The 25,661-nt window shown below is 43.8% G+C and overlaps 1 protein-coding gene across 3 annotated transcripts in view; it reads left to right on the forward strand.

Moving 5' to 3' along the window:
* The first annotated feature begins 2,269 nt into the window (after window positions 1-2,269).
* si:ch211-117c9.5 (sodium- and chloride-dependent creatine transporter 1) overlaps window positions 2,270-25,661 on the forward strand; it is a 105,985-nt gene continuing 82,593 nt past the window's right edge. Inside the window, exons 1-5 of one of the 3 annotated variants that reach the window (XM_045693006.2) lie at window positions 2,270-2,400; window positions 8,095-8,379; window positions 16,548-16,679; window positions 18,278-18,626; window positions 18,949-19,081. In XM_045693006.2, the coding sequence (XP_045548962.1) occupies window positions 8,115-8,379; window positions 16,548-16,679; window positions 18,278-18,626; window positions 18,949-19,081 (879 nt within the window). In that variant the 5' untranslated portion in view covers window positions 2,270-2,400; window positions 8,095-8,114. Of the gene's footprint in view, window positions 2,614-5,455; window positions 6,036-8,094; window positions 8,380-16,547; window positions 16,680-18,277; window positions 18,627-18,948; window positions 19,082-25,661 lie in introns of those variants that run through there. The other 2 variants (XM_045693007.2, XM_045693005.2) reach the window with 2 other exon arrangements.

The raw sequence follows: 25,661 nt of genomic DNA on the forward strand, positions 1-25,661 counted from the left end.
TTGACAAAAGCTTGATCATTTCTAGCCGTGACGCTGGAACCCTGGCCCGTTGGGAAGCACAAGCAATGATGTTTTATAACTAACCCAAGATCGACCACAGCCTGTCATTTCCAATGGGAGCAAATGAATCATAGTGTGCAGAACTAGTGCTCGTTCTAGCATGTATTACCATATTTCCGTTAGGGAACGCCAACTCTGAAGTGGCATGGGCAATAACTCAATTCGCACCATCACTCCTAAACAACACCATTTTTTAGAAACTTTGACAAAGGGTAAAGTCTACAAAAATGTGTCCACTCTGTTCGTAACATATTCTGGTTTTGGGAACAGAAAACTGTATTGAGATCAAATGTTTCATCAATGACAAATCCATCTCACTCGATCTTCTCCCACTGCCGACCACTGGGCTTCGTATCATCACCATATTTGGTGGTGAGTGGAAACGCCACCTTCTTGTTCTTCTATGAGATTTAACGGCGGTTGGCATCCAATTTGTTGCATTACCGCCACCTACTGGACTGGAGTACAACTCCCTTATACTTTACTTGAAAAAGAAAAATGTACAAAATAAATACCCTACCATCTAACACTATACTCACTCATTTCAAAATGATATAAAATAAAATTAACAACCCCTTACTCCACTAATTAAATGTATTTATTCCTACCTCATGCCATCACCCTGAAAGGATGGGACATCACCACTTAACACCTCCTGTAACTCTTCTGCTGTCAAGTCTCGCTCACCCAAATACCACTGCAGCTGCCAACACAACCTCAATTTTCAGAGACTTCTGATCCATCCCTGCAGTACAATTAATAACCATTGTTATAAATGCTAAAAATCCAATCTGAATGAAACTTATATCACTTTTTGTCCTATCCCTCTGTACTGGTGTATCTCTACTACTCTCCCCACTCCTCCCCCTACTTTCTTCACTGCCTCAACATATGACAACTTCTGCTCTACTCTAACCCTGGAAACCTCAACCTGCACGGGACATTTCTGATCCCCAGCTCCATGGGCACCCCTACAATTAACACATTCCACTACTTTCCCCAATGCTACACATTCCTTTGTCTCATGCCCTTCTGCACATTTCTCACACCTTGGACCCGTCCTCCTACACAGTGCTGCCACATGCCCATAAGCTTAACACCTGTAGCGTCTTAATGTGTTCGGCACATACACTCCTACAGGATAAATTATATATCCTAACTTCACTTTGTCTGGCAAAGACTCAACTTCAAAACTCAAAAGAACAGACAACGACTCTTCTGTTTCCTCACTCTCACCACCCTGTCTGCATCGCATCACATACACCGGGAATCTTTCCCCTCAGCTGATCAACGTTTATATCTACTGCTACCCCAGTTATCACTCCTTTCATTGGTGCCTTTTCTTGAGAACGAAACAATTCACCCATTCGTTTTACTTCGAGCGCATTCTTCCTCTGCCCAACAGAAACATAATGATCACTACACCACTTCTAGTTACCCTCACCGATTCCACATGACCCGAATCTTTTTCACCCGCCATGAAACCACAAATGGATCAGCCAAAAGGCAAGAGTCCACTTTTTCCATAAACTTCACTCGTACTGTCACAGACTCTTCTTCATTCTGATCCTCGGTGCATACCTCGGTCTCCGATAACTTTACCCACATTCACTTCCATTTCTCCTCCTGTCTTCAGCTCCCTCTGCTTACTTTATACCATTCTTCTTTGACAAACCATCTCCCTTTTTCCCCCACCATTTTTATCCAACTCAAGCTCACTCTCTTAGACCTATTCTCCCTCTCTTTTCCCCTCCATTCATTCTCCGCTTTCCACGTACACGTCTCCTCAAGAGACTGCCGCTCCATCCCTGACACCCATCTTGTACTTGCTTTCTCTAGGGACTCCATTTTCCCCTTCCGGAGTTCTGCTCATGTCCCCAATAACGTGCCTACAACAAAGCCTCCAATCCCTGCTCGGTGTTCTCGAGTGGAAACGCCAACCGAATGCTTCATATTTGTACATCCGGTGAAACATATTGTTCATTGTTCTACACGATCTGTGACAGAAGTGTATCCTACCGCGGAAGAGTTTTGAAATCTGACACACCCCCTTTGAATTAGCTTTTGTTTTGTCAGAGGAGAAAATCATGCACATGTTTAAAAATATTATGTCACTTATTGTTTTATCTATAAAATGTCTTCCACAACTAACTTACATTTTTTGGATCACTTTTCACATTTATTTTGGGTCCACCACTGTGAACGTCATTTGCCTGATGACGCGCCAGTGGTGAGGATCGTTTCATTTCTGGCAAGTGCATTTCCATCCACAATCACTCCTCGCTAGCTCTCCTCGATTAACGTGGACATTTTTCAAAAGGAGGCGAGAGAGGACTCGAGGTGAGCAGATCTGATTTATAAAAGGCCCTTGTCTTTCTAGCCTGGCTGATGCGCTACACACGTGACTACACAGCGCGCTGACTTGGAGAGCCTGGATTCTTCTACATGAATGGCGTCAAGCAGACACTGCCAGCCCTGAGCTGCCACCATCCCCATGTCCGATAGATGTCACCCAAGGTCAACAAGTTAGATGCGATCAAATCCATTCAAAATGTAATTGCTTTCCTGTGTCAATGCTACTGGTTTTGAGCACTTTAAGACGGCTTTACTAGGCGTGTTGCACCGCTTATTAGACAGTATTAAACATAGAGGTCATACAAATAGCCAAAATAACGGTCATATGCCAGGAATAAGACAAAGTGTAGCTAAATGAAGACAACAAATGTATTAGGTGTTTGCGTTCTTACGCCATCAAAAAAACAGGCGCAAACGAAAATATTTAAACTGTAAATGCTGTTGCCCTCAAATACCCGGATAAGTACAGGAAGGCACGAATGAATAGATTGTTAGTACACACAACATGGACTGGCTCGTCCTCTCCAACCCCCTAAACTAAACATATTAAGAACCTCCTCATAAAGGCCTACGTGCCAAACGTGACTGTTGTACGTGAGATTGACAGTATGGTTACTGTAGCAGTGTAGGCTGATCTGGAAAGAGGCTATGTGCGTGCGTGTATTGATTTGTTTGTTGACGGCCACGGGCATCATGCTGTATAGGACTAACAGACAAAATACAGAGACACAGGTGCCCCAGAGTACAAACTAGGCCTGGATACTAATATATTAGTACTAGGCATGCTATACTGTAATTCGGTTAATTGCGTCGTTTTATTATATGCTACTAAAGTGAATGTTTGCGTTGTCCTTAGAGTAATCTTTTATTGTAGTCTGTCATATTCCAGGTTGATTTAGAATGATTAATAAAAGTCTGGACGCCCCCTTAAACTATAAATAGGCATAAAGTAGGCTTAAATTAATCTGATCTGTGCAAAAACAGCATTGCCATCATCAAGACATGTATTAAGCCAATGATATAGTAAAGATGGCCATGGACTAGTTTCTCCTCGTTATGTTTAAGTCATTCGTGTCCATTTTCTTTCTTAATCTGTTCCAACTGTAGGCTAGAGCCGCTAGAGTTGCTGTGGCCCCACTGTGCGTCACGAGATTGCCCTTGCAAAAAAAAGATGTACTCTTATTCATTCACGAATTGAATGTGATTGTATTTTGTGGACAATTAGAAATAGAATATGACATGTGCTGTTATCTATCCAGCCCAATTTGCTGCCAGCTAGGCTGTCTGACGCTGAGATTTTACTGTGCGGGGTCAGTGGCGTACTTTCGCGAGGCACCCCGCAAGGCCCGAGCAAGCCAGCTCCCCCCAACCAAAAATAATAATATATTTTTTTACATTAACATCTTTTTTTTAATTGTAAAAAGGCTAACTTTCTGCAATTTACACATTTTCCCATGGGGCAAAGACAAAAATGTGTAGTTGTATAGCTATTGTCACGCATTTCTATACATGCCGTCGGGCAGAGAGATTTTTATTGATAGCTAATCTCATGCCATTCTACACATTTTGCCATGAGGCTGACAGATCATTTAGCAGTTTAAAATCAAATTTCCTGCTTTTCTACATATTTTACCATGAGGCTGAGAGAAAATTTGTTCAATTTTAAAGCTGATTTCCTGTAATTCTATACATTTCTTTCCATGTTTTATGACATGTTAACATGCTATCTGGGGCCTGACATGCCAAATAGGGGAGACCAGAGTTGGTTTTCTCACGGGTTGATAATCACAGTGCTAATTATTCCCAATCTAAATGGCGCTGTGTAATATTTCTAAGGTTCAAATGTGTGAATTATTTTAAAGAACATATCTCCCTGGTCAATTCATGTCAGCATGACAAAACGTTAAGGTGAGGTGAATTTGTGCGTTTCATAGGTGAAAGTAAACATTTTTTGAAATACCTAGTGTTTTCTTTGTAAATGTTTGAATTACAGGAGTATCCATGAACAATTGATGTTTGTTGAAAAGGGGCGGAGTTTGGGATGGTTGTCACATACAATGTGGGGTTAGTTGTCACTATCAACCCCATTATAATAAAACCAGTGGTGTAGTGGAGGGTAAACACAAGTAAACACAGTTTACCCTCTTTTTGCAGAAATATGCATTAAAAGTATACTTTTTTCACATGACTGGCGATCAGAGTTTACCATCCTATTTTTTTTTTACCACTACATCACTGATTTAAATCCCAATCCCTTTTGTGGTTGTGCTATAAAGAGCTCCCTTCATTGCCTGTCACACACCCACACAAGATACACAAATCAAATTTACTCAAAATATCATTTTATTCTCATAGCATAAAATGCTACATTTTGTTAGTAATATCATTTGATCAAAGAAAGGTTGTTAGCAAACATTGTGACAACCAACCCCATACTGTGTGACATCCAACCTCGCGAGGGGGCTGGTTGTCACAAGTGGACAGAGTGTGTTGATGGCTTATAACTACATTTTGGAATAAGATATGAGGATAAAAAGGGTCCTCCTAATTTTTAAAAGAGCCAGTCAGATATACCGGTGCAGAGAAATACACACGAGTAAAAAAGTGACAACGAACCCCGGTCTCCCCTACTGTCCCCTCTACCTGTCGGTTCGTGTCCCCCATGGGTCACAATAGGATTCGATTAGCGTCCGTTGCTATGTCAACAGTGTGACTAGTTAATGCATGGAATTTTAGAGCTCATTACAGCCAAAAGGATGTTCTTTTCATCCCGAAAGCATTGCGGGGGCTCGAGAGGGGGAGGGTGATAACCCAGTGTATGCGGTTGTTCAAATCATTTATCCATGTAAACAGAATGATTGCCAACCTTCAGTAGGCTATCCGATATTTGATTATTTATTTATTATCCTGTGCGTCGTGCAAATGTATGAATGATAAAAAGCGGCTTGGTGATGGTGCTGGTTTTGCTACGCACTGTAGAACGCGCACTGCACATATTAGCCAATTGCATCGCGGAGCCGTACGAGGAGGAGGAGGGAGGAGGGGGGCTGCCAACGGATAGACCAACGGAGCAGGAACCGCTCACATCACATTCTTCGTCTCATCAGAGCCTGGTGAAGGACCTACCCAGCATACAACATCACTTAGCTAGCTAGGTTATTGGACCTCTGACTAAACGATACAAATAGCGACCTAAACCTCTCGATTTACTAGCTAGCTAGCTAGCTATCATTTTCATTTACTGTCATCCATGAGATTCTTCAGGCTATCCTTCAAGTGCTTCGTCGACTGCTTTTGAATTCCTTCTCCCCAACGTCTGACGCGACGCTTTGTAAATATTACATTTATTGTTGAAGGGCACCAACTCGTTATGATAAATTAAATAATATAAATATTTTTTGATAACAAGAAGACGAAAAATAAACCAAGGAAAGAACTGGAGAACTGCATAGCTTCTCTCTCTCTCTCTCTCTCTCTCTCCCCCTCTGAGGCGCACTGAGTATCTTGATAGCGTCACTAGCTACTAGCTAGCTGCACTTGGCTCTACCCACCTAACGTTACCCGGTTTATTTAAACCTAATCAATCAACATGTCGCCAGAAGTAGAAGAGAACTCCCCAGGTGAGTGATTCAAAAAAAAAAATATATATATATATATAATAATAACAATGGTAATAACATTATTGTTGTTGCATTGTTATATTGTAGCTATGACTTCAATGAATTCAAAGCAGCATTATAGATGTCAAAGACCCCAGCTAGATAGCCATAACTAAGTTTAGTTAGGGTATAACGTGAGCTTCAACAGCAAGTGTTTTGGCTACATAGTAGCTAGCTAGATATAGGCACTACTGTGCACCTCAGATGCACATCTAACTGGCTGGCAAGTATGGACAGATGACATGTTACCTTTATAGATTGTAAACCTGTCTCTTCAGACTGAGTTCAAGAGACCTCACTTGCTTTATAATTACCTTAACGTTACACTAGAGTTACCTAGCTATCATCCAACTACCTGTCAGATGATTAGGCAATCCAGGTATGGTATAGCAAATTAGCGACACATGTGATGCAGCATGATCGTCAAGTCCTCTTGATTTAATGCACTATACTGTAGTGTGCACCTGTTGAAAACTCCAAAAGGCAGGTCACAATCCTGTTCTCACATGAGATTCTTGTTGCAGCCCAGAAGCTGTACTATGCTCCATTAATCTGTGATTGTGTTCGTTGGGGTCTCAGTACCACCTTACTACTGCCAAGGCTAAAGTTTAGATTCCTGCTTAGACAGGAACTAAATGTATCCTCCCTGTATGTTAGTGTTCTACAACATTACCAAGAGGTCTGGACCTCTGTTAGCAGTTTTGCTTGCTGGTTCAAGATCCACTCCAACTTCTCCACCTTAATCACACTACATCGATCACACAAACCTGCATTGTGTTGGGCAGGCTAGCTTTCTGTCAGAGCCGTCAGTCACTGTCTGATGGGTTGAGTATGCTCCAGTGAATAGGCCTACTAAGGATTATAGCAAACCAACCCACCTCTCATGCCGGACTTGCTATGTCTGTGAAAGCAGATATCCAAGCATATTCTATTCTATTAGCATCAGCTTCTCTCTCTCTCTCCTGCCCTCCCTCTCCTGCTCACACACTCCCTCTAACTGCTCTGATCTGGAAAAAACTGCTTTCCTAATGTGCATCCGGATCAGAGCGGCTGACATCGATATCATAGAAGGCGCACATTAATAAACTGTCCGAAGAATCGGTTTGTTTGAGAGAGAGAAAGACAGAGAGAAAGTAAATTAAAGTGTTGTTGTAGTCAGTGGTGACACGGACACCCCGTTGTTGTAGTCAGTTGTGAGACTATTGTCGTACCCCAGCACACAAATCACTTTTTGGGAACTGGGAAGAGGGAGAGAGAGGGTAGGAGTGAGAGGGGGAGCATTAATTGTAAGATATGCTGACTTGTCAATAGCTCATTGATTTGAATTGAGAAGGAAGGAAAAATAACAAGGACAGAAGATGCAAGAAAGGCATCTGGACCGTTAAAGCCAAATTATTTGTGGCTTTCCCCCGTAGGATAACCCTTTGATGAACCCCTTTAGGTTCCTCGAAAGAGTTCTACCTGCAACCAAAAAGGGTTCTCCTATGGGGACAGATGCCAGAACCCTTTTGGAAACCTTTTTTGTAAGAGTATACATTACAGTAGGAGTACTGCCCTCTTTTACAGCATGTGGTAAATGTAGGCCTGAGCTTAGACTGCTGACTGAAGAACTGCACTGTCTGGAGGTTATAGGCTTAGAGAGGATTTAATTCATATTTCATATTGTTGTGTAATAGGACTGACAATGTTCTGAGTTGTAATATAGAAATATAGAGGCAGTAGACATAGCCTACCATACATATAACTACATGTTTCCACCATGCTTATAGTCGCTCCATCATAATGATATGGGGAGGGGGGGCTTTTTGGCATTGACTGTGAGTCACTGCAGCTTTGCGAGTTTGTGACTCCTATGATTGATTTGATACATTTTGTTGATTGGTGGACCTTTATGTTTATGTGGCTGTAAAAGCTTGGTTGATTTACAAGGCAAGCTAATGGCTTTTAACCCCTCTCTTTCTCTCTCTCTCGCTCCCTCTCTCCACTCTTCCTCCATACCACCCCCCCCCCCCTCTCCCAGGTGATGTGCGACTCTCCCAGATGGAAGCAGGGATTCCATCTGAGGAGGAGGGTGGTGTGGCTCGCCCCCTAGTCCCTGTGCCTGGGGTTGGGGTGGGGGCAGGGGGGTGTGAGGGAGGGGGAGGACAGACCCAAACACAGCCTCAGGTCCAGGCTACAGCAGTACCGTATGTGGAGAGAGAGACCTGGACCAGACAGATGGACTTCATCATGTCCTGTGTGGGCTTCGCTGTGGGGCTGGGCAATGTGTGGCGCTTCCCTTACCTCTGCTACAAGAACGGTGGAGGTGAGCTCACACACACACACACACACAAACAAACCAACAAACACAATACTCACACACATCTTCAGCATGTGCACAGCACACACATACTGTACATAATCAGACTTAATTAAACACATTTCAACAGACTTGCACTCAGCATATGCACACACCCATACTGACACAGACACACTGACACAGTCACACTGACACAGTCACACTGACACAGACACACTGACACAGTCACACGGACAATGACACACGGACACAGACACACTGACACAGACACAGTCACACTGACACAGTCACACTGACACAGTCACACTGACACTGACACACAGACACAGTCACACTGACACAGACACACTGACACAGTCACACTGACACAGTGACACAGACACACAGACACAGTCACACTGACACAGTCACACTGACACAGACACACTGACACAGTCACACTGACACAGTCACACTGACACAGTCACACTGACACAGACACACTGACACAGTCACACTGACACAGACACACTGACACAGACACACTGACACAGTCACACTGACACAGTCACACGGACACAGACACACAGACACACTGACACAGTCACACTGACACAGTCACACTGACACAGACACAGTCACACTGACACAGACACACTGACACAGTCACACTGACACAGTCACACTGACACAGACACACAGTCACACTGACACAGTCACACTGACACAGACACACTGACACAGTCACACTGACACAGACACAGTCACACTGACACAGACACAGTCACACTGACACAGACACACTGACACAGTCACACTGACACAGACACACTGACACAGACACACATACACAGATACACTGACACAGTCACACAGACACAGATACACTGACACAGTCACACTGACACAGTCACACTGACACAGACACACTGACACAGTCACACTGACACAGACACAGTCACACTGACACAGTCACACTGACACAGACACAGTCACACTGACACAGTCACTGACACAGTCACACTGACACTGACACAGTCACACTGACACAGTCACACAGACACAGTCACACTGACACAGTCACACTGACACAGACACACTGACACAGACACACTGACACAGACACAGTCACACTGACACAGTCACACTGACACAGACACAGTCACACTGACACAGACACACTGACACAGACACACTGACACAGTCACACTGACACAGTCACACTGACACAGACACACTGACACAGTCACACTGACACAGACACACGGACACAGACACACGGACACAGACACACTGACACAGTCACACTGACACAGTCACACTGACACAGACACACTGACACAGTCACACTGACACAGACACACTGACACAGACACACGGACACAGACACAGTCACACTGACACAGACACACTGACACAGACACACTGACACAGACACACTGACACAGACACACTGACACAGTCACACAGACACAGTCACACAGACACAGATACACTGACACAGTCACACTGACACAGTCACACTGACACAGACACACTGACACAGTCACACTGACACAGTCACACTGACACAGTCACACGGACAATGACACACAGACACAGTCACACTGACACAGTCACACTGACACAGGCACACAGACACAGTCACACTGACACAGACACACTGACACAGTCACACTGACACAGACACACTGACACAGACACACTGACACAGTCACACTGACACAGACACACTGACACAGTCACACTGACACACTGACACAGACACACTGACACAGACACACTGACACAGACACACTGACACAGACACACTGACACAGTCACACAGACACAGTCACACAGACACAGATACACTGACACAGTCACACTGACACAGACACACTGACACAGTCACACTGACACAGTCACACTGACACAGTCACACTGACACATGCACACTGACACAGTCACACTGACACAGTCACACTGACACAGGCACACAGACACAGTCACACTGACACAGACACACTGACACAGTCACACTGACACAGACACACTGACACAGACACACTGACACAGTCACACTGACACAGACACACTGACACAGTCACACTGACACAGACACACTGACACAGTCACACTGACACAGACACACTGACACAGACACAGTCACACAGACAGTCACACTGACACAGACACACTGACACAGTCACACTGACACAGACACACTGACACAGACACAGTCACACAGACAGTCACACTGACACAGACACACTGACACAGTCACACTGACATAGACACACTGACACAGACACACTCACACAGACACACTGACACAGTCACACTGACACACAGACACACTGACACAGACACACTGACACAGACACACTGACACAGTCACACTGACACAGTCACACTGACACACAGACACACTGACACAGACACACTGACACTGACACAGTCACACTGACACAGACACAAACTCCTACTTTATGACACACCTATGATGTAATATGCAAAACAGGCAGTTGGACTGATATGATGGAAAGGCAGTTTTTAGTAAAGAGAAAGGGGGAGGAACGAGAGAGGGAGGGAGGAGGGAAGAGATGGAGGGAGACCAAGCAGGGCTTGCATGAGTGTACGCACGTAGCCGAAGTAGCCAGGCCCCTCATATAGTGACACTTGAGCACACTCCCCTCCTTTCTTTCTCTCATTCTCTCGCCACGGTAACCTGTCCTTTCCACCTTTGCTCTGTATTTCTTATCTCTCTGTCCCTCCTATTTTTATGAGATGTTTGAATAAAAGTGAGTGTGTGTTTTTTTCTCTCTCTCTTTCTCTCTCTCTCTCTTTCTCTCTCTCTCTCCTTCCTTCTTCTGTCTTGTGACCCGTGACTCTGATACCCACCTTCTCATATCGTTTAACAATGGCCTGCCTCACACAGTCACCACCCCCCCCCCCCCCACCCCCTGTGCTCCTGCCCTGCACACAAAGGTGCTTTCTCCTCTCCTCCCCTGATAGTAAGGAAAATATGGATGCATGTCACACAATAAGCGTCCTGTGCCCGTCCTTCCCTCTGTGTCAGCAGTGCCACTGCGACGCCACGTTTGGTGTCCTTGACCAACCCAGGCCAGGGGACGTCTCGTAACACAACATCGGCATCAGATAAGACTGAGTACTGGGCACTCACAGGCTCTCAGACCTGTTCTCTTTACTCAAACACCCACCGACGGATATCTGACTGACTAAAGTGGAGGACAGATAGAGGAAATTCATTTGAAAGGGATTGTTGTTTTTATATTGAACCCTGTCCTATATTTGGGTAGTCTAGTCTATACTTTGATAGAAGTTAATGTGTGAAATGATGGAGAGTCTAATACAATAGTGGCTCAGGGAAAATCATTATTTTTCTTAATTTTTTTGTCTTTCCAATCGTCTTTTTAATCCGTTCAGTCTTCCTACTCTCTCTCACTCTCGTTCTCTCCTTATCCCCCCCCCCCCTCTCTCTCTCTCTCTGAACTCTTCCTTATATGGCTTCGGCTGTCTGATCTCAGTGAATGAGACTGAGAGAATGAGGGAGAGGGAGAGAATAAGAAAGTCACTATTACCAGATGAGATCATTGTATTTTCATGTCTCAGATTCCTATTTCTTCTTCTTCTTTATCACCTTATCATCCAATTTTCTGGTCCATCTTTCCTTCTTACATTCTCCTGTCATGTTACCTCTCTTTTTTTCCTCCACATCTGAACAGGCAGTCTCCTCCCTGCGTCATTCTCATGTGACTCTGCCCCATCTGTTTACCCCCTTCCTTCTAAGTATTGGTATGGTCCTCTGTATATAGTTTCATCATACCGGACATACCAAAATGTCTGGGGTGGGGGGTTTGGGTGAATGTTCTGTTTGTTTTTTTCGCTGTACTTCCAGTTTTAGAGGTGTTTTGTTGCTAAGGCATGTTAGGAAGCTGCAGAATACAGTGGCAGTAAAAATAAGCGCATCAAATTAAAAGCAAATGGATTTACGATGTAGCTGTTGACCTTTCCCTTTGTTGTTGTTAGCTCGGCTCTGTTTTATTTGATTATCTATTTCTGCTTGATGTGTTTGCCAAATCAAATTATCTCAGATAAAAGTATCCAAGGTAAAATACATTATATATACAAAAGTATGTAGACACCCCTTCAAATGAGTGGATTCGGCTATTTCAGACACACCTGTTGCTGAAAGGTGTATTAAATCGAGCACACAGCCATGCAATCTCCATAGACAAAACATTGGCAGTAGAATGGCCTTACTGAAGAGCTCAGCGACTTTCAACGTGGCACTGAAATAGGATGCCACCTTTCCAACAAGTCAGTTCGTCAAATTTCTGTCCTGCTGCCCCGGTCAGCTGCCCCATTCAACTGGAAGTGGTGATATTACGAAGTGGACACGTCTAGGAGCAACAACAGCTTAGCCACAAAGTGGTAGGCTACAGAAGCTTACAGAACAGGACTGCCGAGTGCTGAAGCACGTAAAAATTGTCCGTCCCGCCTCCCGATTGGCGCAGCAGTCTAAAGCACTGCATCGCAGTGCTTGAGGCGTCACTACAGACCTGGGTTCGATCCCAGGCTGTGTCACAACCGGCCGTGACTGGGAGTCCCATAAGGCGGTGCACAATCCCAGCATCGTCTGGGTTAGGGGAGGGTTTGATCGGGGAGGGCTTTACTTGGCTCATCGCGCTCTAGCGACTCCTTGTGGCGGGCCGGGCGCCTGCAGGCTGACTTCGGTCGTCAGTTGAACAGTGTTTCCGCCGAGACATTGGTGCGGCTGGCGTCTAGGTTTAGCGGGCGGGTGTTCAGATGCGTGGTTTGGCGGGTCATGGACGAGCAGCCACACACAAGCCTAAGATCACCATGCGTCGGCTGGAGTGGTGTAAAGCTTCACCACCATTGGACTCTGGAGTAGTGGAAACGCGTTCTCCGAAATGATGAATCACGCTTCACAATCTGGCTGACTCTGGATTTGGATGGATGACTCTGGATTTGGCGGATGCCAGGAGAACGCTACCTGCCCCAATGCATAGTGCCAACTAGAGGTCGACCAATGATGATTTTTCAACGTCGATACCGATTATTGGAGGACCCCAAAAAAAAACGATACCGATTAATCGGCCGATTTTGATATATATATTTGTAATAATGACAATTACAACAATACTGAATGAACAATGAACACTTTTATTTTAACTTAATATAATACATCAATAAAATCAATTTAGTCTCAAATAAATAATGAAACATTTTCAATTTGGTTTAAATAATGCAAAAACACAGTGTTGGAGAAGAAAGTAAAAGTGCAATATGTGCCATGTAAAAAAGCCAAATCCATAAACTATCATTTAGAAAACAAAACGTTTATTCTTTCAGTGAAATACGGAACCGTTCCGTATTTTATCTAACGGGTGGCATCCATAAGTCTAAATATTGCTGTTACATTGCACAACCTTCAATGTTATGTCATAATTATGTAAAATTCGGGCAAATTAGTTATTCTGCATGCAATGAACGCAAGAGAAGTGACACAATTTCCCTAGTTAATATTGCCTGCTAACATGAATTTCTTTTAACTAAATAGACAGGTTGCCATCGTGCATAACTGTTTTTTGTCCCCCCACACCAAACGCGATCACGACACGCAGGTTAAAATATCAAAACAAACTCTGAACCAATTACATTAATTTGGGAACAGGTCGAAAAGCATTAAACATTTATGGCAATTTAGCTAGTTAGCTTGCACTTGCTAGCTAATTTGTCCTATTTAGCTAGCTTGCTGTTGCTAGCAAGTGTTTCCTGGAAAATAAACATTGAGTTGTTATTTTACCTGAAATGCACAAGGTCCTCTACAATTAATCCACACATAAAACGGTTAACCAAATCGTTTCTAGTCATCTCTCCTCCTTCCAGGCTTTTTCATCTTTGAACTTATATGGTGATTGGCATCTAAACTTTCATAGTATTACTACACCGACCGGCAACACAGTTCGTCTTTCAATCACCCACGTGGGTATAACCAATGAGGAGATGGCACGTGGGTACCTGCTTCTATAAACCAATGAGGAGATGGGAGAGGCAGGACTTGCAGCGCGATCTGCGTCTGAAATAGGAATGACTTCTATTTTAGCCCTTGGCAACGCAGACGCTCGTTGACGCGCGCGAGCAGTGTGGGTGCAATAATTGAATAACACAGATTTCAAAATGTATTTTGCAACGCTCGCGTGCGCGAGTGTTGCAAAATACATTTTGAAATCTATGGTCAGCCTATGACTCTGTGGTCAGCCTATGACTCTGTTGCACAGAACGCAAGAGAAGTGACACAATTTCCCTAGTTAAAAGAAATTAATGTTAGCAGGCAATATTAACTAAATATGCAGGTTTAAAAAATATATACTTGTGTATTGATTTTAAGAAAGGCGTTGATGTTTATGGTTAGGTACACATTGGTGCAACGACAGTGCTTTTTTCACGAAAGCGCTTGTTAAATCACTCGTTTGGTGAAGTACGCTGTGATTCAATGATAAATTAACAGGCACCGCATCGATTATATGCAACGCAGGACAAGCTAAATAAACTAGTAGTATCATCAACCATGTGTAGTTAACTAGTGATTATGTTAAGATTGATCGTTTTTTTTATAAGTTTAATGCTAGCTAGCACCTTACCTTGGCTGCACTCGCATAACAGGTAGTCAACCTGCCACGCAGTCTCCTCGTGGAGTGAAATGTAATCGGCCATAATCGGTGTCCAAAAATGCCGATTACCGATTGTTATGAAAACTTGAAATCGGCCCTAATTAATCGGCCATTCGGATTAATCGGTCGACCTCTGGTGCCAACTGTCCATTTTGGTGGAGGAGGTATAACGGTCTGGAGCTGTTTTTCATGGTTTGGACTAGGCCCCTTAGTTCCAATGAAGGGAAATCTTAACACTACAACATACAATAACATTCTAGACGATTCTGTGCTTCCGACTTTGTGGCAACAGTTTGGGGAAGTCCCTTTCCTATTTCAGCATGACAATGCCCCCGTGCACAAAAATGTTTTTTTGAGATTTGTGTAGATGAACTTGACTGGCCTGCACAGAGCCCCCTATTGAACACTTTTGGGATGAATTGGAATGCCGACTGCGAGCCAGGCCTAATTTCCCAACATCAGTGCCCGACCTCACTAATGCTCTTGTGGCTGAACGGAAGCAAGTCCCTGCAGCAATGTTCCAACATCTAATGGAAAGCCTTCCCAGAAGAGTGGAGGCTGTTATATTAGCAAAGGGGGGACCAACTCCATATTAATGCCCATGATTTTGGAATGAGATATTCGGCGAGCAGGTGTCCATATACTTTTGGTCATGTAGTGTATGTATGCGTTTCATTTGACCTCAAGCTTTTGAGCCAGTTGTACTGTAAAAGGGACATATAGGAAGGTTATATTTTACATAATACATACAAACAAGAATCCCTCCTAGTGTACTTTCACTTTTACTAACTGTCTCTTTCTCATTCTCTTTCATTCTCTCCTTCTTACTTTCTATCATTCTCTCTGTCTAAAGGACAATGCCAGCCATTCATGCCCAAACACTAAATGAATGAAACAATATAGTTATCTCCCTCTCAATACACCTCCTCCTTATCTATGGCCTTGTCTACCCTCCTCTCCTCCTCCTGCTCTCTCTCTCTTTCTCTCACTCACTTAATCTGTCCTTCCTTCTCTCCTCTCTTATCACTGCACTGCAATAACAGTTTGCTAGATAAGTTTTAGCCTAAATGCCAGCTCTATTTCTTCAGCTTGCTATAGCTCTCTCTCTCTCTCTCTCTCTCTCTCTCTCTCTCTCTCTCTCTCTCTCTCTCTCTCTCTCTCTCGCTCTCTGTCTCCTTCTCTCTCTCTGTCTCCTCTGTCTCTGTCTCTCTCTCTCTCTGTCTCCTTCTCTCTCTCTCTCTGTCTCCTCTGTCTCTGTCTGTCTCTCTCTCGCTCTCTCTCCCCCATGAGCATGTAGAAGTATAAATGATATAATCATGTCTGTTATAGAGAGACTTTTATCTGTCCACAACAAGTTATACAAGCATGCACTAGGACTATATTTGCTAGATTTGTCACATAATAGAGTTTGTGTTTTATGTTTGTGAAATTTAGCCTCTGTGTTGTGTAGCATGTGGAGTTGTGTTGCTAACGTGTGTGTGTTGCGTGTTGTAGGCGTGTTCCTGATCCCCTACATGATTATTGTGTTCATCGGAGGTATTCCCGTGTTCTTCCTGGAAATCGCTCTTGGTCAGTTCATGAAGCAAGGAGGGGTCTCTGCATGGAACATTGCCCCTCTCTTTAAAGGTACTGTAATGTGAATGCGTTAATGGAGAGTGAATACATGTTTCTGAGGTAGGTTTTGTCTTGTTTTATTCTGCAACCCCTCTGTCTCACACATCCTTTCTTCCGCCCCCCTATAATATAGCCTAGCATTTGGTTGTTCAAACCACAAATTTAGGCATAGATGTTGGCATTATGTAACTGAAACAACTGTCAGAATAAACTGTTTTCTCGCAACAAGACTTGATTGATGAAATTTTGACATAAGAGCTGTTGTGAATATATTGATTCTGTTGTAACTTTCAGTCCAGCTCCTCTGTCACATCATTGCATCGTCATCAACTTCCAATCTACACTCTTCCAAACTACAGTTTATTAGGTACACCACCCAGTTCACGAAAATGGTTCGCTCCTACAGACAGTGAGCCACGTGGCCGTGGCTTGTTATATAAAGCAGGCAGACGGGCATCAAGGCATTCAGTTACTGTTTGATTGAACGTTAGTATTGGCAAAACAAGTGATCTAAGCGACTTTGAGTGTGGTATGATCGTCAGTGCCATGCACGTTGGTTCCAGTATCTCAGAAACGTCCAGCCACCGGGGCTTTTCACGCACGACAGTGTCTAGGGTTTACAGAGAATGGTGCAATAAACAGAAAACGTCCATTCAGTGGCAGTCCTGTGTGCAAAAACAGCTTGTTGATGAGACATCAAAGGAGAATGGCAAGACTCGTGCAAGCTAACATGCGGGCCGGGCCACAAACAGGCAAATAATGGCGCAGTACAACAGTGGTGTCGGTCCTTGTCACGGATGGGCTACTGCAGCAGACGACCACACCGGGTTCTGCTCCTATCAGCTAAAAACAAGAAGCAGCTCCAGTGGGCACGTGATCACCAACACTGGACAATTGAGGAGTAGAAGAACATCACCTGGTCCAACGAGTCCAGGTTCCTGTTGCGTCATGCAGGTTAAGGATTTGGCATAAGCAGCATGAGTCCATGGCCCCATCCTGCCTGGAGTCAACGGTACAGCCTGGTGGAGGTGGTGTAATGGTGTGGAGAATGTTTTCCTGGCACACATTAGGTCCCTTGAAACCAATTAAGCAACGTTTCCATTCCTCGAATAATTCAGGCTGTTCTGGAGTCAAAGGGGGGTCTGATCCGGTACCTGATGGTTGTACCTAATAAAGTGTGTATTCTCAACAGCCCTTGGTTATTTTAAATAAGCATCTGTTCTTAATTGACCTGCCTGGTAAAGTAAAGGTTTCATAAAATTCAAATCTATTTTATTATTTAATTCTTGTGAAGATAACTATTTTCCTGACAGCTTTTCCCCTAGACTGCATAGGTGCCACAAAGCGATACCCGTACCTTGGTAGTGCTGGCATACAAAACACAAAGTATTTGAATTTTGGAACTTGATCTTCATAGATGTTGTTTAATGGAGATGGAATTCATTTTTATGAGTGAGGTTTTTTCTTTTTTTGTTCTCTAACCCGTCCATTTTTCTTTCTCGTATATCCTTCCTCTAAATGTTTGTCCTTATGTTCTCCACTGTACACCCCCCCCCCCCCCCCCCCCCATCTGCCACTCCTTCTCATTCCCCCTCTCTCTCTCTCCACAGGTCTTGGCCTGGCCTCCATGGTAATAGTGTTCTTCTGTAACACCTACTACATCATGATCCTGGTGTGGGGCCTGTACTTCCTGCTTCACTCCTTCACCAACCCGTTACCCTGGGCTACCTGCGGGCACCCCTGGAACACCCTCAACTGCACCGAAAACTTCCGCCGGGCTTGCCACAATCGCAGCGCCCTGCCTCTCCTCTCCTCCACCCCCGATCCCTCTATCCCCATCTCCCTCCTCTCATCGGTGGTATCCTCCCCGCTCAACCTCTCATCCTCTACTCTGCTCCTCTTCAATGGCAGCTGCGTGGAACCAGAGGGCATGCGCTCGCCAGTCATTGAGTTCTGGGAGTAAGTGATCTGTGGTCTGTTGTGTTGGGTTGGTCATAGGGCTGACTACCTAACCATAGGTTATTGGTTGTCTATTATTTTTGTCTGACCTCTCTCTCTCTCTCTCTCTCTCTCTCTCTCTCTCTCTCTCTCCCTCAATTCAATTCAAAGGGCTTTATTGGCATGGGAAACATGTTAACATTGCCAAAGCAAGTGAAGTAGACAATATACAAAAGTGAAGTAAACAATAAAAATTAACCGTAAACATTACACTCTCTCTCTCTCTCTCTCTCTCTCTCTCTCTCTCTCTCTCTCTCTCTCTCTCTCTCTGTATGTGTGTCAGGCGTAAGGTGCTCCGTCTCTCTGGTGGTCTGGATGAGCCTGGTGACATCAGCACTCACATGGTCCTCTGTCTGATTGCCACCTGGGTTATTGTTTACTTCTGCATCTGGAAGGGAGTCAAAGGCACAGGCAAGGTCAGTGAACGGGTGGGTGAGTGTGGGTGTAAGGATATGTCTTGTGCTTTGCTTAGCTTAAGTTAAGGTAAGATACAGGGTTTTTTCTGCCTAGAAAAGTATTTTCAATCCAAACAATGTAAAAACAAAACATGTAGCTACTGTAGCAACATTAACGAGAATGGAATTTCTGTGTTCTTGTGAGTCTAGCTTTAGAGCTTTGTCCATTCTCCACTTTGCCCTCTGACCTCAAAGCAGCTTTAGTACGGATCATAATGTCTAGACTGACAAATATAATCAGACACACTTGTAAGCACACATGTAAAATCAACTCATTTGTGGGACTGGAAAAACATGCGTGTGTGTGTGTGTGTGTGTGTGTGTGTGTGTGTGTGTGTGTGTGTGTGTGTGTGTGTGTGTGTGTGTGTGTGTGTGTGTGTGTGTGTGTGTGTGTGTGTGTGTGTGTGTGTGTGTGTATGTTGCCTTAGTACAGGTATTTCCAAACGGGTACACGCGCAATGCCGTCGGGGGTACGCCAAAGAAAAATGGGATTCACATTTAAAATATAAATATAGAATGTTTTTTATTTTATTTTTTCACATTTTCAAACAGTCCATTTATATTTTCCAACGGGGCTATACATTTGGGTGAGTTTTTTTTTCTCGCCTGAGTCGCCTCGTTTCACTACCAAAAATTAAATTAAACCATCTAGTTTTCAGCGAAATAACAACACAATGTCAAATACAGGTAGCCTAGTCAAATAATTAACATCCAATCACATTAACCGTTACTCTCTCGCGGGAATTCCACTAAAGGTTCATATGTAGCCAAACGTAGCTGCTGCTCATTACCGTTTGCTCGAAAATGGATAAATGGTTTAAAAAAGTAAGACCTGCATCCATAGAGAAACATAACAGCTCTAATGGTAGTACTGCTACTACTAGCCCAGCTAGCATGGACACTGACAGTTGTGAATCTGATGCAGCCGAAGAGCTACTGCCCCCTTACCCGGGAAAGAACCGAACAACAGACAGGGACGTTGGACCATCAAAGAGGCGCAAATATGATGAGAACTACATTGATTTGGGGTTCACTTATATTTGGAGTAGTGTCTTTCCTCAGTCACAGTGTGTCATAAGTGCAAAGTACTTCTCACAACCTGATGAAACCTTCCCTCTTGAGCAGAGATTTAGAAACAAAACATGCCAATTTGAAAAATAAGCCACAGGAGTTTTTTGAGCGAGAATTAAGACGACTTTCGAGTAGTAAGACATGTATAAAAGCAACAGATACCATTAATAAGAAGGGTCTAGAAGCGTCTTATATGGTGAGCTACCAAGTGGCTAGGACAGGCAAGCCCCATACTATTGTGGAGGACTTAATTCTTCCTGCTGCTGCGGATATGGCTGGGACAATGCTGGGGGAAAAGGCCAAAAGAACTGTACAGATAATGTCTTCATCAAACAACTCTGCTTCACGACACATCAGTGACATGGCAGGAGGTGTTTTGAAACAATTACTGCTTCACATACAAGCCAGTGAATTCTATGCATTACAGCTGGATGAGTCAACAGGCGGGCCTGGCACATCTCCTGGTAAATTAAGGAAGACATTCTCTTCTGCAAACCACTGGAAACCAGGACAACAGGAGAGGATATTTTTTAGGTACTGGACAGCTTTGTGACATCAAATGGACTTTGGTGGTCAAGATGTGTTGGTATCTGTACTAATGGCGCTAAAGCCATGACAGGGAGACATAGCTTAAAGTTTTCTTTACTGACCATCATTTTCATTTGTCTGAACGCTGGCATGATGACAAGTTTCTCACACGACTGGCCTATCTGGGTGATGTTTTTTCTCGCCAGAATGTTCTGAATCTAGGATTACATGGACTCTCTGCAACTATATTCAATGTGCGGGACAAAATTGAGGCTATGATTAAGAAGTTGGAGCTCTTCTCTGTCTGCATTAACAAGGACAACACACAGGTCTTTCCATCATTGTATGATTTTTTGTGTGCAAATGAACTCAAGTTTACAGACAATGTCAAATGTGATGTAGTGAAGCACCTGAGTGAGTTGGGTGCACAATTACGCAGGTACTTTCCCTAAACAGATGACACAGACAACTGGATTCGTTATCCCTTTCATGCCCTGCCTCCAGTCCACTTACCGATATCTGAACAAGAGAGCCTCATTGAAATTGCAACAAGCGGTTCTGTGAAAATTGCAATTTAATCAGAAGCCACTGCCAGATTTCTGGATTGGGCTGCGCTCCTGCCTTGGCAAATAGCACTGTTAAGACACTGATGCCCTTTGCAACCACGTACCTATGTGAGAGTGAATTCTCAGCCTTCAATAGCATGAAAACTAAATACACGCACAGAATGTGTGTGGAAAATGATTTAAGACTGAGACTCTCCAATACAATCCAACATTGCAGAGTTCATCCTTTCAAGCACACCCTGCTCATTAACCTTTGAGTTATTCACAATTTTCAATTGACAAATAAGGTTTTATATGTAATATGGTTAAATAAAGAGCAAAATGATTGATTATTATTATATTATTATTTGTGCCCTGGTCCTATAAGAGCTCTTTGTCACTTCCCACGAGCCGGGTTGTGACAAAAACTCACACTCATTCTTATGTTTAATAAATGTATCGTGTAATGTGTGTGTGGCAGGCTTACAATGATGGCAAAAACAACATTTGAGAGTGTGCTTACCCTGGTGCTAGAGGGAGTACGCAGATGGAGGTTGAATGTTTGAAGGGGTACGGGAATATAAAAAGTTTGGGAACCACAGCCTTAGTAGATGCCTTTGTGTGGAAGTACTCTTATGTTTGTCATGTGTGGGTTGAGAACCGTAAATGCCTGGCTTGTATATTTCACACTCAATACTCTCTAACTTTAATGAACTTCTACCTAGTGGTCCCCACAGCAACACACACACACAGGATGTGTCTCAATATGCATACTACCGTGCTCCACATTCTCGTGCTCTGAGTGCATTCTCCGAGGACGTTCTTGTGAGGACAAGAGTGTGAGGCATGCGTAAAACATTATATTTGAGAAGCATTCGCATTCCCCCTACTGTATTACCTCACACTCCCCCTACTGAATTACCTCACACTCCCCTTACTGTATTACCTCACACTCCCCCTACTGAATTACCTCACACTCCCCTTACTGTATTACCTCACACTCCCCCTACTGAATTACCTCACACTCCTCCTACTGTATTACCTCACACCCCCCCTACTGAATTACCTCACACTCATCCTACTGTATTACCTCACACTCCCCCTACTGAATTACCTCACACTCCTACTGTATTACCTCACACTCCCCCTACTGAATTACCTCACACTCCCCCTACTGAATTACCTCACACTCCCCTTACTGTATTACCTCACACTCCCCCTACTGTATTACCTCACACTCCCCCTACTGTATTACCTCACACTCCCCCTACTGAATTACCTCACACTCCTACTGTATTACCTCACACTCCCCCTACTGTATTACCTCACACTCCCCCTACTGAATTACCTCACACTCCTCCTACTGTATTACCTCACACTCCCCCTACTGAATTACCTCACACTCCCCTTACTGTATTACCTCACACTCCCCCTACTGTATTACCTCACACTCCCCCTACTGAATTACCTCACACTCCTCCTACTGTATTACCTCACACTCCCCCTACTGAATTACCTCACACTCCTCCTACTGAATTACCTCACACACACCCTACTGTATTATCTCACACTCCCCCTACTCTATTACCTCACACTCCCCCTACTGTATTACCTCACACTCCTCCTACTGTATTACCTCACACTCCCCCTACTGAATTACCTCACACTCCTACTGTATTACCTCACACTCCCCCTACTGTATTACCTCACACTCCTCCTACTGTATTATCTCACACTCCCCCTACTCTATTACCTCACACTCCCCCTACTGTATTACCTCACACTCCTCCTACTGTATTACCTCACACTCCCCCTACTGTATTACCTCACACTCCCCCTACTGAATTACCTCACACTCCTCCTACTGAATTACCTCACACTCCTCCTACTGTATTACCTCACACTCCCCCTACTGTATTACCTCACACTCCCCCTACTGTATTACCTCACACTCCTCCTACTGTATTACCTCACACTGCACCTTCCCATTCACTGAACCTTCTTCCAGCCAGGACAATGGCAACAGTAGCGACGAAACAAGATACAATGTATTTGGAAAGTATTCAGACCCCTTGACTTTTTCCACATTTTGTTGTGTTACAGCCTTATTCCAAAATGGATTAAAATCTACACACAATACCCCATAATGACAAAGCAAAAATGGGTTTTTAGAATTTTTTGCAAATGTATTAAAAATGTCAAACTGAAATATCACATTTACATAAGTATTCCAATGCTTTACTCAGTACTTTGTTGAAGCACTTTTGGCAGTGATTACAGCCTCAAGTCTTCTTGGGTATGACACTACAAGCTTGGCGCACCTGTATTTTGGCCAGGTCGCAATTGTAAATGAGAACTTGTTCTCAACTTGCCTACCTGGTTAAATAAAGGTGAAATAAAATAAATAAATAAAATCAATTTGGGGAGTTTCTCCCATTCTTCTCTGCAGATCCTCTCAAGTTCTGTCAGGTTGGATGGGGAGCGTCACTGCACAGCTATTTTCAGGTCTCTCCAGAGATGTTCAATCGGGTTCAAATCCGGGCTCTGGCTGAGCCACTCAAGGAAATTCAGAAACTTGTCCCGAAGCCACCCCTGCGTTGTCTTGGCTGTGTGCTTAGGGTCTTTGTCCTGTTGGAAGGTGAACCTTCTTCCCCAGTCTGAGGTCCTAAGCGCTCTGAAGCATGATGCTGCCACCACTAGGCTTCACCTTAAGGATGGTGCCAGGTTTCCTCGAAACATGACGTTTGGCATTCAGGCCAAAGAGTTCAATCTTGGTTTCATCAGACCAGAGAATCTTGTTTCTCATGGTCTGAGAGTCCTTTAGGTGCCTTTTGGCAAACTCCAAGCAGGCTGCCATGTGCCTTTTACTGAGGAGTGGCTTCCGTCTGGCCACTCTACCATAAAGGCCTGATCGGTGGAGTGCTGAAGAGATGGTTGTCCTTCTGAAAGGTTCTCCCATCTCCACAGAGGAACTCTGGAGCTCTGTCAGAGTGACCATCGGGTTCTGGATCACCTCCCTGACCAAGGCCCTTCTCCCCCCCGATTTCTCAGTTTGGACAGGCGGCCAGCTCTAGGAAGAGTCTTGGTGATTTGAAACTTATTCCGTTAAAATATGATGGAGGCCACTGTGTTCTTGGGGACCTTCAATGCTGCAGAATTTTTTTGTACACTTCCCCAGATCGGTGCCTCAACACAATCATGTCTCGGAGCTCTACAGACAATTCCTTCGACCTCATGGCTTGGTTTTTGCCTCTGACATGCACTGTCAACTGCAAACACCTTATATAGACAGATGTTTGCCTTTCTAAATCATGTCGAGTCAATTGAATATACCACAGGTGGACTCCAATCATGTTGTAGAAACATCTCAAGGATGATCAATGGAAACAGGATGCACCTGAGCTCAATTTCGAGTCTCATAGCAAAGGGTCTGAATACTTATGTAAATAAGGTATTTCTGTTTTTTACTTTTAATACATTTGCAAGAATATCAAAAAATCTGTTTTCTATTTTTCTTTTCTTTTTTTTCTTCTTTTTGTCATTATGGGGTATTGATAAGTATAGATTGATAAGGACAATGTTTTATTTAATCCCTTTTAGAATAAGGCTGTAACATAACAAAATGTGGAAAAAGTCAAGGGGTCTGAATGCACTGTATACACAAAGCAAACATTTTCATTCATAATTAGCAACTATATGTGAATCGTAATAATCTAGCTATCCAGCTAGTTAAACAGGCAAAAATTACCTAAAACTAATGTTATGCAAGGTAGATATCAATTTTTGGTGGGTAGCTAGCTACCAATTATTTGTGGCTAGCTAGCTAGCTGGCGAGTTAGCCCTATTGACTTACTATGAACTTACCCAGTCACTGAACCTTCTTCCAGCCAGGACAAGATGTACATTCTTCGTGGATAGCTAGCTAGCTAACAATTCTTTATGGCTATCTGGCTAGCTAATAGTTGTAGCTAGCCAGTTAGCCCTATTGACTTACTATGGGCTTGCGATCTACGCACACTTATTGTAGGCAGGTAAATATGCCAAAATTACCACAGGCAACGTATCAGATGTAAATGGGCAACATTTCATTCTGACGTTGGAGTTTATTTTCTCCCGATTCAGCTCAAATAGTAATAGCCATTGATTTCAATAAATGTGCAAATACTTTCTGTAAATACTTTCCATTGACGCTTGCATCAATGCATGCTTCAAAATATGTACAAACGGAGTACGCATTCGAGAAGTACCCCCTTCGTGCTCTGTTTCGCATACTTTGATTTGGACTCCGACTCTCCCGTGCTCCAATTTGCATGCTCGGAGCACGGTAGTATGTATTTTGAAGAACACCAACAGTCTCAACTTGAAGCAGCTTTGAAACAAATATCTAGCAGGAGAGG

The sequence above is a fragment of the Salmo salar genome, chromosome 13 (assembly GCF_965601325.2).
Source record: "Salmo salar chromosome 13, fSalSal1, whole genome shotgun sequence".
Lineage (NCBI taxonomy): Eukaryota > Metazoa > Chordata > Actinopteri > Salmoniformes > Salmonidae > Salmo > Salmo salar.